General features: G+C 34.8%; 1 protein-coding gene across 3 annotated transcripts in view; it reads right to left on the bottom strand.

The window, feature by feature from the left end:
- Positions 1–2,641: 2,641 nt before the first annotated feature.
- MATR3 (matrin 3) overlaps positions 2,642–13,728 on the bottom strand; it is a 29,330-nt gene continuing 18,243 nt past the window's right edge. For 2 of the 3 annotated variants that reach the window (XM_069483714.1, XM_069483717.1), the window contains 11 exons: positions 13,579–13,691; positions 13,282–13,334; positions 12,679–12,804; positions 11,728–11,853; positions 11,404–11,571; positions 9,730–9,861; positions 9,231–9,274; positions 8,771–9,140; positions 6,624–6,990; positions 6,014–6,135; positions 2,642–4,151 (listed from right to left, as the gene is read on the bottom strand). In XM_069483714.1, the coding sequence (XP_069339815.1) occupies positions 4,101–4,151; positions 6,014–6,135; positions 6,624–6,990; positions 8,771–9,140; positions 9,231–9,274; positions 9,730–9,861; positions 11,404–11,571; positions 11,728–11,853; positions 12,679–12,804; positions 13,282–13,334; positions 13,579–13,691 (1,672 nt within the window). In that variant the 3' untranslated portion in view covers positions 2,642–4,100. The remainder of the gene's footprint in view (positions 4,152–6,013; positions 6,136–6,623; positions 6,991–8,770; positions 9,141–9,230; positions 9,275–9,729; positions 9,862–11,403; positions 11,572–11,727; positions 11,854–12,678; positions 12,805–13,281; positions 13,335–13,578; positions 13,692–13,728) is intronic. The other variant, XM_069483715.1, reaches the window with a different exon arrangement.

The raw sequence follows: 13,728 nt of genomic DNA, 5'->3' as shown, positions 1-13,728 counted from the left end.
ATACCCTTGCTGGGGTGGGCAGATGTTTATTGACTTTTGTCTACCACACTCAATGGACTCACTCCCCCTTTCCTTAAAAGCTTATACTTTTTATCACTTTCATATTCCCCACTGTACATTTGACTTTACCAAGTTCTTCACTGTGTGAAAATAACAAAACTTTCTAGGATTAGAATTTTAAGTTCAAGGAAAGGCCAGAGTTAAAATCTTCAGGTAAATACTTTAATGTTGATTCTCTTAGAAACTAATCATGTTACTTCCTGATGGTGCTCTCACCAAGAATTTTTCCCATCTAATCTCTGTAAAGAGTACTCCATAGTTCCAGACTTTTGCCCAGTACTAGTGCTTTAACTGAGCTCTAGCTAGTATCCACTATAGTGCACCATCAGCAAATCAGAGCTACTGGAAGAGGTGACCATTTCCATTTATGTTAAATTTCAACAAACTAGTTGTAACCAAGCCTTTTCTTTATTCCCATGTTGTGCTTGAGAGGTGCACAGTAAAGGGGAAAAAAGGGAAATCACCTGTCCAGGCTAAATGGTATATCTCCAAGACCTCCTGGTTCTTCTCCAGTAACCTTCCTTGAAATTTGTCTGCACCAAGTTCCCAGAAAATTATGACATTATGTTTCTACCAAAAAATAAAGAATAGACTTGTGTAAACAGTATACAAACAGTATATAGTGCTCTGAAATAGGCTGTCTCCCACAGATGATTTTAAAAAACAAAATGCTTTGCATAGACCCTCAAATGGTAACTATTTTAGCATTTCCTGTAGTGTTACCTTTGGAAAAAGTGGCAAAATCAGTACTTCAGACAATAGTAACCAAACCAAGTATCTGCTTACAACTGTGTAGCACACACTTCAGCCATAGATAGAGCAATGGTTCTCAAATCGTCTCTATTTGTGACATCTCCATAACCTGGGAACTTGTTAAAAATCTGTTATCAGGACCTATCCCAAACATAGAAAACTGGAAATTCTGAGAGGGCCTTAGCAGTTTTGATGCATGTTAACATTTGAGAACAGTTAGTTCTAAAGGAAAACAGCTTACACACCACTAGCGGTGATTCTAAGAATCTTACCATTACCATTAACTCCTTACAGCCATGGAATGTCATCAGAATGGAGGGGTACTTTAAACCCAGGCAAATCAAGAATCTGCTCTGGGTCCTCTGTCAGGGCATAATTCAATCCTCATTACTCTTGAATACCTGACCTTTCAGCTACACTAAACCACTATATAATGGAGGGCAACCAACAGTGTACCCAAAGCTGCTTCTATCCTAATGCAAGTTTTTTTTTTTTAAGAGATAAGGTCTTGCTCTTGTCACCCAGGCTGGAGTGCAGTGGCACGATTATAGATCACTGCATCCTCCTGGGCTCAAGTGATCCTTGTGCTTTAGCCTCCTGAGTAGCTGGGACTGTACAGATGTGCACCACCACGTCCAGCTGATTTAAACTTTTTGTGGAGATGGGGTTCTATATTGCCCAGGCTAGTCTTGAACTCCCAGCCTCAATCAATTCTCCTGCTTCAGCCTCCCCAAGTGTTGGGATTACGGGAATGAGCCACTGTGCCCAGGCCCAAGTTACGTAAATACCTCTTATAGACTCCACAAAGCATGCTCTGCAATGTCCCTGTAGATTTCTATTACATACTATGAGCTTTCGTCACAATTTTTAAGTGGGGGGGGGGGGGGAACCCACAAACCAAACACTGTGAATAAAGCTAAGCAAAAATATATAAGTATACTCTGCCTCTTTTATAATCTCAGCATCAATCACAATACTTAATAGTTTACCATTTCCTTTTCCAGTCCCCATCACCCTAAAAAAGGGGGCAGGGGAACCTATCCTTCAGAGGCAATTCAGATAATGAATACAACCTTTAGAAGTTTTTTAAGATCTTAACCATTTAAAATCTCTAAAGTGTTGATGGCATACACTATAGTCAGAATTCATCTTCCTGAGTAGTAAAATTTATTTTAAATTAAATTACTTTAAGGATACCCAAAGCAATATTACAGCTACTATCAAGCTTCATCAGGGACACTCTCAGGCCCCGAATGTACCAGCCACGGATCAAAGGAAAAAAAAAAAAAAACACAACCATAAAACAAACTCAAGGTATTTTTAAGTTTCTTCACATTTACAGGATCAGGCTAAACTAGAGGCTGAAACAATGGTGGGGAAAATGTTCTTAAACTTTATAGCTGGTTTAACTGGAAACATTTCTATTAAATAAAGGTTTGCCATAATCTGGGAAATAGCTGTTACAGATTTATTTATCACTATCAGCTTATTTATGAAAATTTTTGATTTCTAAATGCTCTCATACGAAGATAACGAAACAAAGCATTCTTTTAACTTGCTAGATTCAACAAAGTAGTACCTATGAAAAAAGTCATCATTGATAGGAAAACAATGAACGATTCCATTGTAGACATAATGCTTTCTATAGCTGCTGTTAGTTCAAAGTTGGAATTAAACAGAAGTGGATAATTAGTAAAGGCTAAAATTAAACTGCAAAAGTAAACTGGCAAGGATTTTTTGTGCATGTTACATTAGTCATCTACCCTTCAGTGGGAGACCAGAAAATTTTACCCAATTATTTGAAATATCTTCTAATATATTTGAGCCTGGAAGTTTCAAAGACAATGCCTATCAGTCACGTATTTTTTAAAATTTTTAAATATTTGTTTTTTGACAATAGTCTGATATCCCTATATAATTATTTTGAAAAGCTGGCAGAACTGATTTTTGCTCACCACATTACTTCTAATTTTACTGTTAAAGACACAAACATGTCTAGACACAAATTTATGCTATTTCTTCAACCTTTAGCATTTTAAATTCACAAGGTTTTAAAAAACCAAGAATGGCTCCATTTTTAGTTATGTAACAGGAACAAGAAATCCACCAGCACCAAAAAAGTTCAAAACTCAGATCTTTAGTAGTAGTCTTTAATACACTTACTGTAGACTTAAAAAGTAATAATTTGTTAAAGCATGCACAAGTTTAAGAGTGAATAAAAATCACAACTGACAAACATACTGGTTAACATTCCAGACATGTATAACCAATGAACATGGCCTAGTTTTTTTTTATTGGTATTCACTTCAGTAACTTGAATCCACAGATATAAGCAGTATATAACCAGAAAGTCACAAGTAAACACAGATTATACATGCAAATTTCTGTTCACAAAGGTAACATGTGCAGGTATATGAATTAGAAGCGTGCATCTAGAATTATGGCCAAACTGTCTTTAAAATGCAGAAATGTAAAATTACATCTTGAAAATATGAAGAGATGGTCTACACACTTCAAAAATCAAATGTTGCTTATACCAAGAGATGTTTGACAGCTACAGGATTCAAGTGACAAGCAATAAGATCTCAAAAAATTAATACTGGTCAAAGAGAACGGGAATATTTTTACATTTCACTGAAAATACATTGAACTACTAGAATACGAAATCTAGCAGGAACTCAGGGAAAAAATTACAAAATCTAAAGCCAATTACTTAATATTTCTTATACCTAAACAACAGCATGACATTAAAAGAAAACTGCACCTGCATTTGTATTGCCAATCTCACATTAATGAAGTTCTCCAAAAATGAAACGCAACCAAAGAAGCTTCAAACTCCAAATGAAAAGTCTGCAAGGCTCAGATTAAAATGTGGAATGTTTCAGATGAAAGTAATAAAAATACAACTGGTTTTGTTCTTTATTGAATGGAATCAAACGTTGACATTTCTTTGAAGCTTGGAACTACTAAATTTCATTTTTCTGAATGGTTCTATGTTATCTTTTTCTTAGTGGTGCAAGTTGTCTTAAGTAGCTTACGAAGTCAGTCTCTACAAAGTACTTCTGTCTGTTGTCATTCTGATAAAAGAAAAACTATTCTTCATTAACTTAACCGTATGTATTTTTTGCTATAACACTTAACACATGAACAGACATCTATTATTTCTCCACTAAAACAAAAGAGTACAATAGTCTTCTTCTAACTATCAGTATTGTATTTAAAAAAGGTTAACATTAAAAACAAAGAACCATTATTTTCTTTGAAATCATTAAATCTTCTTGCACATCTTAAGTTTCCTTCTTCTGTCTGCGTTCCTCTGCCAATTTATTCAGAAATTTCTGAAAAGAGAGAAAAAGAATTACAGAAATTAAATCACCTAAGAGAAATATATCGTATGGATTAATTCCAAAATAAAATATTCTACCCAAGTTTAGGGACTTAAAGTCTAATTTTATCAGTAATTTTAAGAATGAGTTAATTCTTAATAGTGTACAAAACTAAACTGATTCAGGGCACCACAATAAGGCATGGGGAAAAAATGGTAAAATGTAAAAAATGGATATTTCAATGTTGTGATTATCTCTAATTTTTAGAGATTGGAAAACAAAGGCCCCAGTAACACAGAACTAATGCTACTCCAAGAACATACATCAATTAAAATGACATGCATTTATTTAATGCTCTATTCATTAAACTAGGCAGACAATTTCTTAAGGGGCCAATAGCAAATATTTTAGGCTACTACTCAATTCTGCATTAAATTATAGTACTAAAGCAGCCATAGATATTTAAATGATTGTGGCTGTGTTATAAGAAAAGTTTATTTACACAAAAGGTGGCTGGGCCTAAGTTTAGCTTGTTTACCTATCCCATTAGACATATGGTGTATAATCTATAGAGTTTCTAGACACCAGAGATCTGTTAAGACTAATGGAAGTACAAAAAATATTCAAAAGTCTAATCTAAAACATCCAAAGTTTTTTTTTTTTTTACATTTCATTGGAATTCATAAACTACAGTTACTGCAAATTGATAAGGGTTAAAAGTCATCATATCTTTAAAAAAAACTACCACCAAAACCAAAACCCCAATACAACCAGACAAGAGTAAATTATTTATTAGCAAGATGTTGCATAGAGTAATAATAATTTCTTAATAAAGTTGATGAAAATTTCTTCAAAATACATGGCAACAAAAAAGTGAGCCACTGCCAATAGTCCAAATATCTAATTACAAAGCATAATATTGTTTATATGTATCAAGCACCTGGAGATTTCTTTCCTATTATTTCCATATTCTCCTAGGCAATACAGTTTCTTACCCCAAACAGCTTTAATTCAAAGTAGATATTTGTACTAAATTGTTGTTACCATTGAAAATGAACACCATTCTTTTTTTATAAACACAATGGCAAGAGACATACAGGTAGTAAAGAACAGTTACATTTAAAAGAAATAAAAGTGAAACAGCTAAGAACTGGAATTATTCCAAGATTCAAGGCTACCTGTTATCCATTTAGTCAACACAGAGAACAGGACTTTTTATTATAAGGCAGTATGAAAAAAACAAGTTATCTACAATTACGATTTCTTTACTACTTTCAAGTGTTGTTCCACTAACTACCTTCAGTAATTAGTCCTTAAAGAGGCCACTAGCTAAAAATCCAAATCTCAATATATCTCAATAGGAAATATTCTTTAGTTATGTTGGGCTTTATGCTTTTATCTTTATATACTGTTGGTCATAAAAATAACTGAAGAGTGTCATTATTAATAAATAATGTCAATATAAAAATCATTAAATATGAAGAGACATGACACTTTACAAAGTTGAAAAGGATTTATCCCACTTGGCATTCAAGTCTCCAGAATCTTCCAAAATAGAGAAATTACAGTCTAAAACCAATTAGAGAATACTTGAATAACTTTGTATCACAGAATTTATAATATGGTTAGAAATAACTAAATTATTTAATTTGGGCAAACTATGAAAACAGGTTCAATAGATGTTTCTGGAATCCATAAACAGCTTAAGCTCCATCAATAAATGAAGAAAAAGGTTATTTTCAGGATGAAGCAGTACACTGGGTCCAGAGGTAATACTACACATATCACTTATATACATATCTCATTTATTTCCATAACTTAAATCATTCATTAGTTTTCAAAACAGAACTTTCCTCTTTTAGATTCAGCCTTACCTTTAATTTCTGATAATGAGGAAGGCTGCTGCAATGAGTATTCTTCGCAACTTCTTCGTTTGTATAAAACAGTGAACACAGCTTACAATAAAACCCTGTTTTAGGTATCACATAGTCTATACCTAGAAACACAAACATACATTCTTACAAATTAAGTAAATTGAAGGTTTTATTTAGTATTCTCAAATCTTTTTACCTGTCAATATAATTTACAACATATTTGTAAGAAGTCCAATATAGCCTAAGCATAAACAAAACCATAACATTGTTTGTACTTAAATTGATATTTAAGGTCCGACCTAACTGTACTTTTTAAAAGACAGAAATGTAACACAGAAAAACAAAACAAAAACCATGCAATTTGTAGAAAACTTTGCAAGGAGAAAAAAGAACATACTGTGAAATGGTAACATAAAATAACACAAAATCAGGAGACATGGGAAAGAGGAAAAGAGAACAGCATGTTAATTAAAGTTTAAAATTACTTCCTACAGAAATAAAGCTAATTTAAAATGCTATCAGAGCTTATATAAAACCAATTTTAAACTCCTATTTTAATAAGAGTTTGCTGAAGAGAGTGGAGAAGGGTGAACAAAGACTTAAATCTCACCAACAGGAACATTCGGTTGATATGGTCCAATTCTATACTCATCTGGGATTGTATAGTCCTCCTTGTTTTCATCACTTTGTCCATCTGCATTTTCACTTGTATCTTTGTTGGGATCATCGGCGTTCTCAGCAGACTCAGCACCTGGTTCTGTGTTTTCCTCATTTTTAATTCCATTTTCCAACGCTGCTTCGTTTTCTTGATCAAGTTCCTCGATCTTGTCCACCTTAATTTCAACCAAACCATCATCATTTTTGTCACCAGATTTAAATGCCATGCCCGATTTACGAAGTTTCTGAAGTTCCGAATCTTCCTCATCACCAACCTCATCTAGAGTGACAAAACCTTCCATACTCCCTGGGAAACGACGCTGTTAAGAAAGACAAATTTACTCTGCAACAATTATCCTGCAGCATCCCTTCCAGTTACTTTACTTGAAGGGAAAGGGATAGCGTCTTTGTCTTTATTCATTCTCTCTAAATACTGATTTTTTCCTTTCTCCTCTAAAATCACTTTGATTTAAAAAACAATTTAGTTTGTTTTAGAACTAAATAATGAAGACCTGCCTCACACAAAGAGGAGAAAGTAAATGAGACAAGGATATTCATATTTTATACTTTCTGAGACTGATTATGCTGCTAGGGATATGTATAAAAGAACTTGATTTGATAAAAGTAGTTATGTTCTTTGCAAGACAGTATCTTATGATAACTCTTGTTTAGAGAAAACACTCAGAGTGAAATAATGTAATGGTTAAGAAATTAAGGCCGGGCGTGGTGGCTCACGCCTGTAAATCTTAGCACTCTGGGAGGCTGAGGCGGGAGGATCGCTTGAGGTCAGGAGTTCGAGACCAGCCTGAGCAAGAGCGAGACCCCGTCTCTACTAAAAAATAGAAAGAAATTACATGGACAGCTAAAAATATATATAGAAAAAATTAGCTGGGCATGGTGGTGCATGCCTGTAGACCCAGCTACTCGGGAGGCTGAAGCAGGAGGATTGCTTGAGCCCAGGAGTTGGAGGTTGCTGTGAGCTAGGCTGATGCCACGGCACTCTAGGCTGATGCCACGGCACTCTAGCCTGGGCAACAGAGCGAGACTCAAAAAAAAAAAGAAGAAGAAGAAATTAAGTTCCGGAGCATCACCGCCTAGGTTTAAATTTTGGCTCTGTCATTTATAAACGGTCTAAGTTACTAAACTTCTCCATGCTTCAATTTCATTTATGGAATGGGAATAACAATGGCACTTACTGCATATGGTTACTGCAAGGATTACATTAATAAAGATATAAAGAGCTAAGATAGATTTATGACATGTAATAAACACCATGTCAATAATTATTAGCTCTTACAAGTGTAAACATGTTACACAACAATCATCCATTCCAGTCAGAAAAATATACTAAGTTATTTTTGACCAAGCCATCAAAACCTGGAGGTAAATACTAGTTTTCAAATAGCTGAATATTGCTTAAAAGGAATCAATAGAATAGGATGCCAAAAATCTCATTTTACTCTACATTTCTAGAGCCATTTAACATTAAAGAGATTGTTTCAAAGGCATTTTAATGTCCTAATCTTTAAGGTAGGTAGTCAACACAACATGGGTCTTTTGTTTTACTATTCTTTATACCATGTATTTTTATATTTATATGCACCTTATATGTGTTGTGACTTACATATGTTCTAATAAAATTGTTTTCAAAGGTATTAAAATATCTGACCAAGCCTACATTTCTCAAATAGGAAAAACTCTTCAAATTCAATAATTTTGGAATTAGTGGCAAAATGTTTTAAGTATCTTGCTTGGGTCAGTTAACTTACTACAAACTCATACCCCATCTATTAAAAATATAAGCTGTACTATAAGGCTGCCTACTTACACAACACCACTACACTACAGAAGCAAATGTTAAAGCCTTTTCCTTCAATACTAAAGTTTCTTTTTTGTAAGTTGACTTTTTTTTTTTTTTTAGCAACTGTAACAAAATGTCCTATTTAATCTATTTATTGCAGAGTTTAGATTTAAATGTTTTTATTTTGGTTCATATATGATCTATTTTCTGATAATTCTCCTTATCTGCTAAAGTAATTAATTTGAAACATTCATCTGATCTGGTGTTCTATTAAAAGTTAATATAAAAATTTCCTTTACCTTTTTAAGCTTTTTCTTTGCTGCTGCTGAAGCACTTGCATCTTTTTTCACAGCTTTATCTGAAGACTCCTTTTTCCCCTCAGAAGTCACATCACCTAAATTAGCAAGATCGGTCTCATCTCCCACTGAACTGCCACTTTCTAACAATGCTGCTGCTTCTTCTTCATCTACGAGTAGCTCATCTTCAGATTCAAGAAGCATACTGGGTTCCTGCTCTGTCTGGTCATCCTTTGTATCTTTCTCACCATCTTCACCTGACTTTTCTTCTAGTTCTTTACCTTCGGTTGCACTTTCAGTCTTCTGGGATCCATCAGTTTTGGATTTCTTATCACTTGGAGATTCTTTACCATCTGGAGAGTAAGATCTTTTTCTGAAATCAAAAAGACACACAATTTTTCTGGGTTTCAAAAATAAAAATCTAATGTACCAGTGCATATAAACACACACAAAATGAAATTACCGGGATTTATCTTTTTTCAGGAGGTCAATGCCTCTATTGGGAATCTAGAAGACAAAAGTTTTACATAAGTTAAATATATTAATTTCCAGAATATATAATTATCCAAGGAATAACTTGTGACCATCCCCCCTTATATAACCAACTCAGCTTATTCAATCCCTTTAACCGTACCCAAGAACTTAAGCTGCCTATAGTCAAAAGTTTATCAATCACCATACCAACAGAGAAGGGGTTAATAAACTTTGGTAGTGGAACTCTGTTAAAATCTTAAATAGATAACAGCACTGAAAGTCTCCCTTGCAGAACACCAATTTAAAAACTTCAGCTACTAGAAGACCAAAAAAGGGTTCTTTTTAAATATTTCTTTCAATAGGTTTATCTCTTTCAATAAACCTGTATTTCAATAGTCATATTTTTAGCATACAGAAATGTTTATAAGAATGTTGTCATTTGAAATATGTGAAAAACTTTTAAATGATGACAAACGAGTACTACATACCCTCAGTACCAGTTTTTTATATTTCTCAGACAGGTCAACCTTTACACATCTCCCCTGAAACCAAAGGGCTTTCTTCAAACAATGGTCAACCATTGCCATTGCATCTTCTCTTGTCTCCATCTCAATGAAGGCCTTAAAAAAAAAATTGAAATAATGGTATTATTTTTCACAGAATTGTATTAAAATTCCAGTGTTTACCATTTATTCTATGTACTTGTTAGGAAAATCTAACCTTTAGCACAGCGATACTGGTAAGAGTTTAAAGACACCAAATAATATAAGAACAAGGTGTCAGATATACAAAGTCCCCAAGAATCACTGTAGCAACAAACATTAAACCACCTATATACAGTCCTTCTGAAAATAAGTAATAAGCACAGCTGGGTGAGATGGCCTGTAATCCTAGGACACTGGGAGGTCGAGGAGGGAGGATTGCTTGAGCTCAGGAGTTAAATCCTGTCTCTACAAAAAACAGAAAAAAATTAGCTGGGTATGGTGGCGTGACCTATAGTCCCAGCTACTTGGGAGGCTGAGGCAGGAAGTTTGATCCCAGGAGTTTAAGGTTGCAATGAGCTACCATGATGCCACTGCACTCTAGCCCGGGTGACAGAGGGAGACTCTGTCTCCAAAAAAAAAAAAAAAAAAGTACGTTTGTTAGACATTAATGAAAATACTACAAGAAAAAAGCCTAGAATAGAAGGACACAAACTTTAAATGTTGAGTTACAAAAGTGTTTAACAAAAGAAGAAAGAAAAGATGCTCTCCTTTCTCAGAATTTTCTAAATTTAAAGTATGAGATAATATAATTCACCCATTAAATTCACAGATTTTGAAGTCTGTAATATCCAGTTTGCAAAGTACTCTCAAACAATGCTGGTGGAAATATAAATTGGTGCAACCTTGCTGAAGAGCAATTTGGCAAAATCAAAGTAAAGAAAGCAAGTATCAAGAATCAGAATTAAACAGTTCTACTATTAGCCAGGGTAAGAGTTCTTTTTTTTTCCCCCATGTATGTATGAGCTGCGTCCCGGGTGCAAGTCCCACAGCTCTGGAAAGCACTCGTTACTCTCCCTGCGTCAGCAGGCCTAAGCCTCGCCCTTGGCCAAGGGACCCGCGGCTGACAGAGCCCAACTCTTCGTGGCAGCATTGGGTACCTCTGGAGAAGCCCTAGGCCAACCTTGGCCTTTAGCCAGGGCTGGGGGGTGGTGGTGGTGGTGGGGGGGGGGCAACGGCTGACATTTTTTGTTTGGTCCAGACTGGACTGTGGATGGCGGCAGGCCAAGGCTTTTCTGTCCTGCTGTAAGTCAGCGAGAAAAACAGCACATGGGGAATAAAAGCACAGCGCCTATGCCCTTCTTGGTTACTGTTAGAAGAAAATGGCCACCACCCCTCCCAGGCCCACCCTCCGCAACCCATGTCAACCCCCAAGGTAAGAGTGCTTTACTTTCGACTTTTTAGTATTTATTCAATCCTTTTACTATGAGCCATCTACTTAAAAAAAAAAGCCCCCCAAAACAGTTAACAATAAAAAACCATTCATCATTGTATAGGCTAAGAAAATTTACCTGTAAAGAAAACTATTCCCCCTGCTTTCCTCAACTAAAATGATATACTGAAAAATCTTAAAGCACTTTGAGAAATTTATCTTTTTCAAAATCTCCATATGTAAATTACCTGACTCTTCATCCTCATCAATATATAATTCTTTATTTTTCCGTAAGGCTCAGCAAGCTTGAGGACAGCACTGTCAGAGTAGCCAGAATGGGGTAAATTGCTGAGATGTATGACACGCCCAAGCTCTTGCTTTTGATCAAACTTCTGATCTGGCTTGCCTTCAGGTTTCTTCAATAAACAAAAAAAGGGGCAGGTATACCAAAATTAATAGTCAATAGTTAAGAATAGTCTAGCTTTTTGTAACAATTTTAAATAACCAAAGTTAAAAAATATTAAAATGATGTACTAAACTGATATACAACATGAACAAAAAATAGGTATTACCTTTATTCTTTTATACTTCTGAGATAAATGAACTCTCACTGGCTTGCCAAATACTAATGCTGGTGTGGTTGTATAATAATCCACTGCAGCCTGAGCATCCTCTGTGGTTGCCATTTCAATAAAAGCCTGTAAACGTACAAAAAATTATTTCTAGGCCAGGTGCGGTGGCTCACGCCTGTAATCCTAGCACTCTGGGAGGCCGGGGCGGGTAGATCGTTTCAGCTTAGGAGTTTGAGACCAGCCTGAGCAAGAGCGAGACCCTATCTCTACTAAAAATACAAAGAAATTATATGGACAACTAAAAATATATATAGAAAAAATTAGCCAGGCATAGTGGCACAACTACTCAGGAGGCTGAGGCAGGAGGATTGCTTGAGCCCAGGAGGTTGAGGTTGCTGTGAGCGAGGCTGACGCTACGGCACTCTAGCCTGGGCAACAGAGTGAAACTGTCTCAAAATAAATAAATAATTTCTAAAAAACATTGCCCCAAATCTTTCCAGATAATACATTTAATCATTAAACTGAAAGTATTTTTAAGAAATGAAAAATAAAAACTAATGTCGCCAATTTGCTATTAATAGGCCTCCTCAGATTATATTCATGGTTCTAAATTATATTATCATTTATTATGCTTATTAGATTGAAATAATGACTTGGCACCATTTTGTTATAGATCTGAAATGGCTTTTCAAAGAAATTTCCTTTTACAGCTCTTATAGTAGTATGATAATAAAGACAATTACTACTTCAGGATCACAATTTATAAAGATAATAATCCATCATCAGTACTCAAATATTATTGACATATATAAACTATGGGCTTTTTCCTCTATCACACTTCAAATTGATTAAGATCCCATTAATTCCTTTTCTAATACAAAATCATTTAATCCCCTAGTAAAAATATATATTAGTAAAATGAATAAATAATATCCTTCTTTCAACTTATACCTCATTAATTTTATTTAGAATCAAATGATTTGAAATGACTCCAAATGGTTCCACAAGCTGTAACAGTTGGTATCTCAAGTTTTTCCCTCGTTGAAAATCCATGATGTGAACAACTCGGCTAGTTTCCTATCAGATAGGAAGAAATCAAGTCATTAGAAGTCTCTTTAAAGCAATATGAAACAGGTTATGGATTAGAACTTTTATAGTCTACAATTAACCAGAAGAGAGTAAGTAGTTCAAATATTAACTCATAACTACACGTAACAAGTCAAATTTCACTGGGTAAATTCTGATTATAACCAAATGGTTATACTATTTCAAAGTTTCAGAAGATAATCTCTACACTGGTTTTTAAATTGAATACTGTGTACATAACTGGACAGCAAAGTTTCTAAGATGCTGAATCAAGGTGAGATCTCTAGACCACGGGCATATAAAAATAAAATTTTTAACTATTATCAGAGTCATACAAAAACCCAATTGTTTTCAAACTATAGCAGTGTTCCTACAGTAAAGACCACGATATAGATTTTAATCAGTAAGGACTTAAATCACATTCCCCAAAACTGTAAATATGGTAAAAGCAAGAGCTGTATTACTGACCACTCTGCCTTTCTGCATGTGTCTAGGTCCTTGCAGGTTCCCATTGCCAGCACCTTTATGGGAAGAAAAATATTTTTTTTCAGTCTTTTAAAATAAATATACTCACTATAAAGAAGCTATTTTAACTGAAAAAATGGACATCTTTCAAACACAAATGAAAAGGTTATTACCGTATCTTTTCATGCAATGTTATTTTTCAGTAACATTTGAATGAGCCTTCTTTTGCCTATAAACATTGCATTTAATTTTTATGGTTAAAGCTATCAGGGAACAGTGACATGAATTTTGTATAATCACCGAGATTTCCCCTTGGTCCAACTGCTGGTCCCCCAAGATGAAATGAGGGAGGTGGAGGTCCCAGGATTCCTGGGGCTGGGTTTGTAGATTGCTGCAACATGAAGGGATCACCCCTAGTAATATGAAGACATAAAATATAAAGCATGATAA

The sequence above is a fragment of the Eulemur rufifrons genome, chromosome 10, assembly GCF_041146395.1.
Source record: "Eulemur rufifrons isolate Redbay chromosome 10, OSU_ERuf_1, whole genome shotgun sequence".
In the NCBI taxonomy this organism is placed as follows: Eukaryota; Metazoa; Chordata; class Mammalia; order Primates; family Lemuridae; genus Eulemur; species Eulemur rufifrons.
Note: the sequence above shows the minus strand (reverse complement) of the source record. Positions and strands in the feature narration are given on the sequence as shown.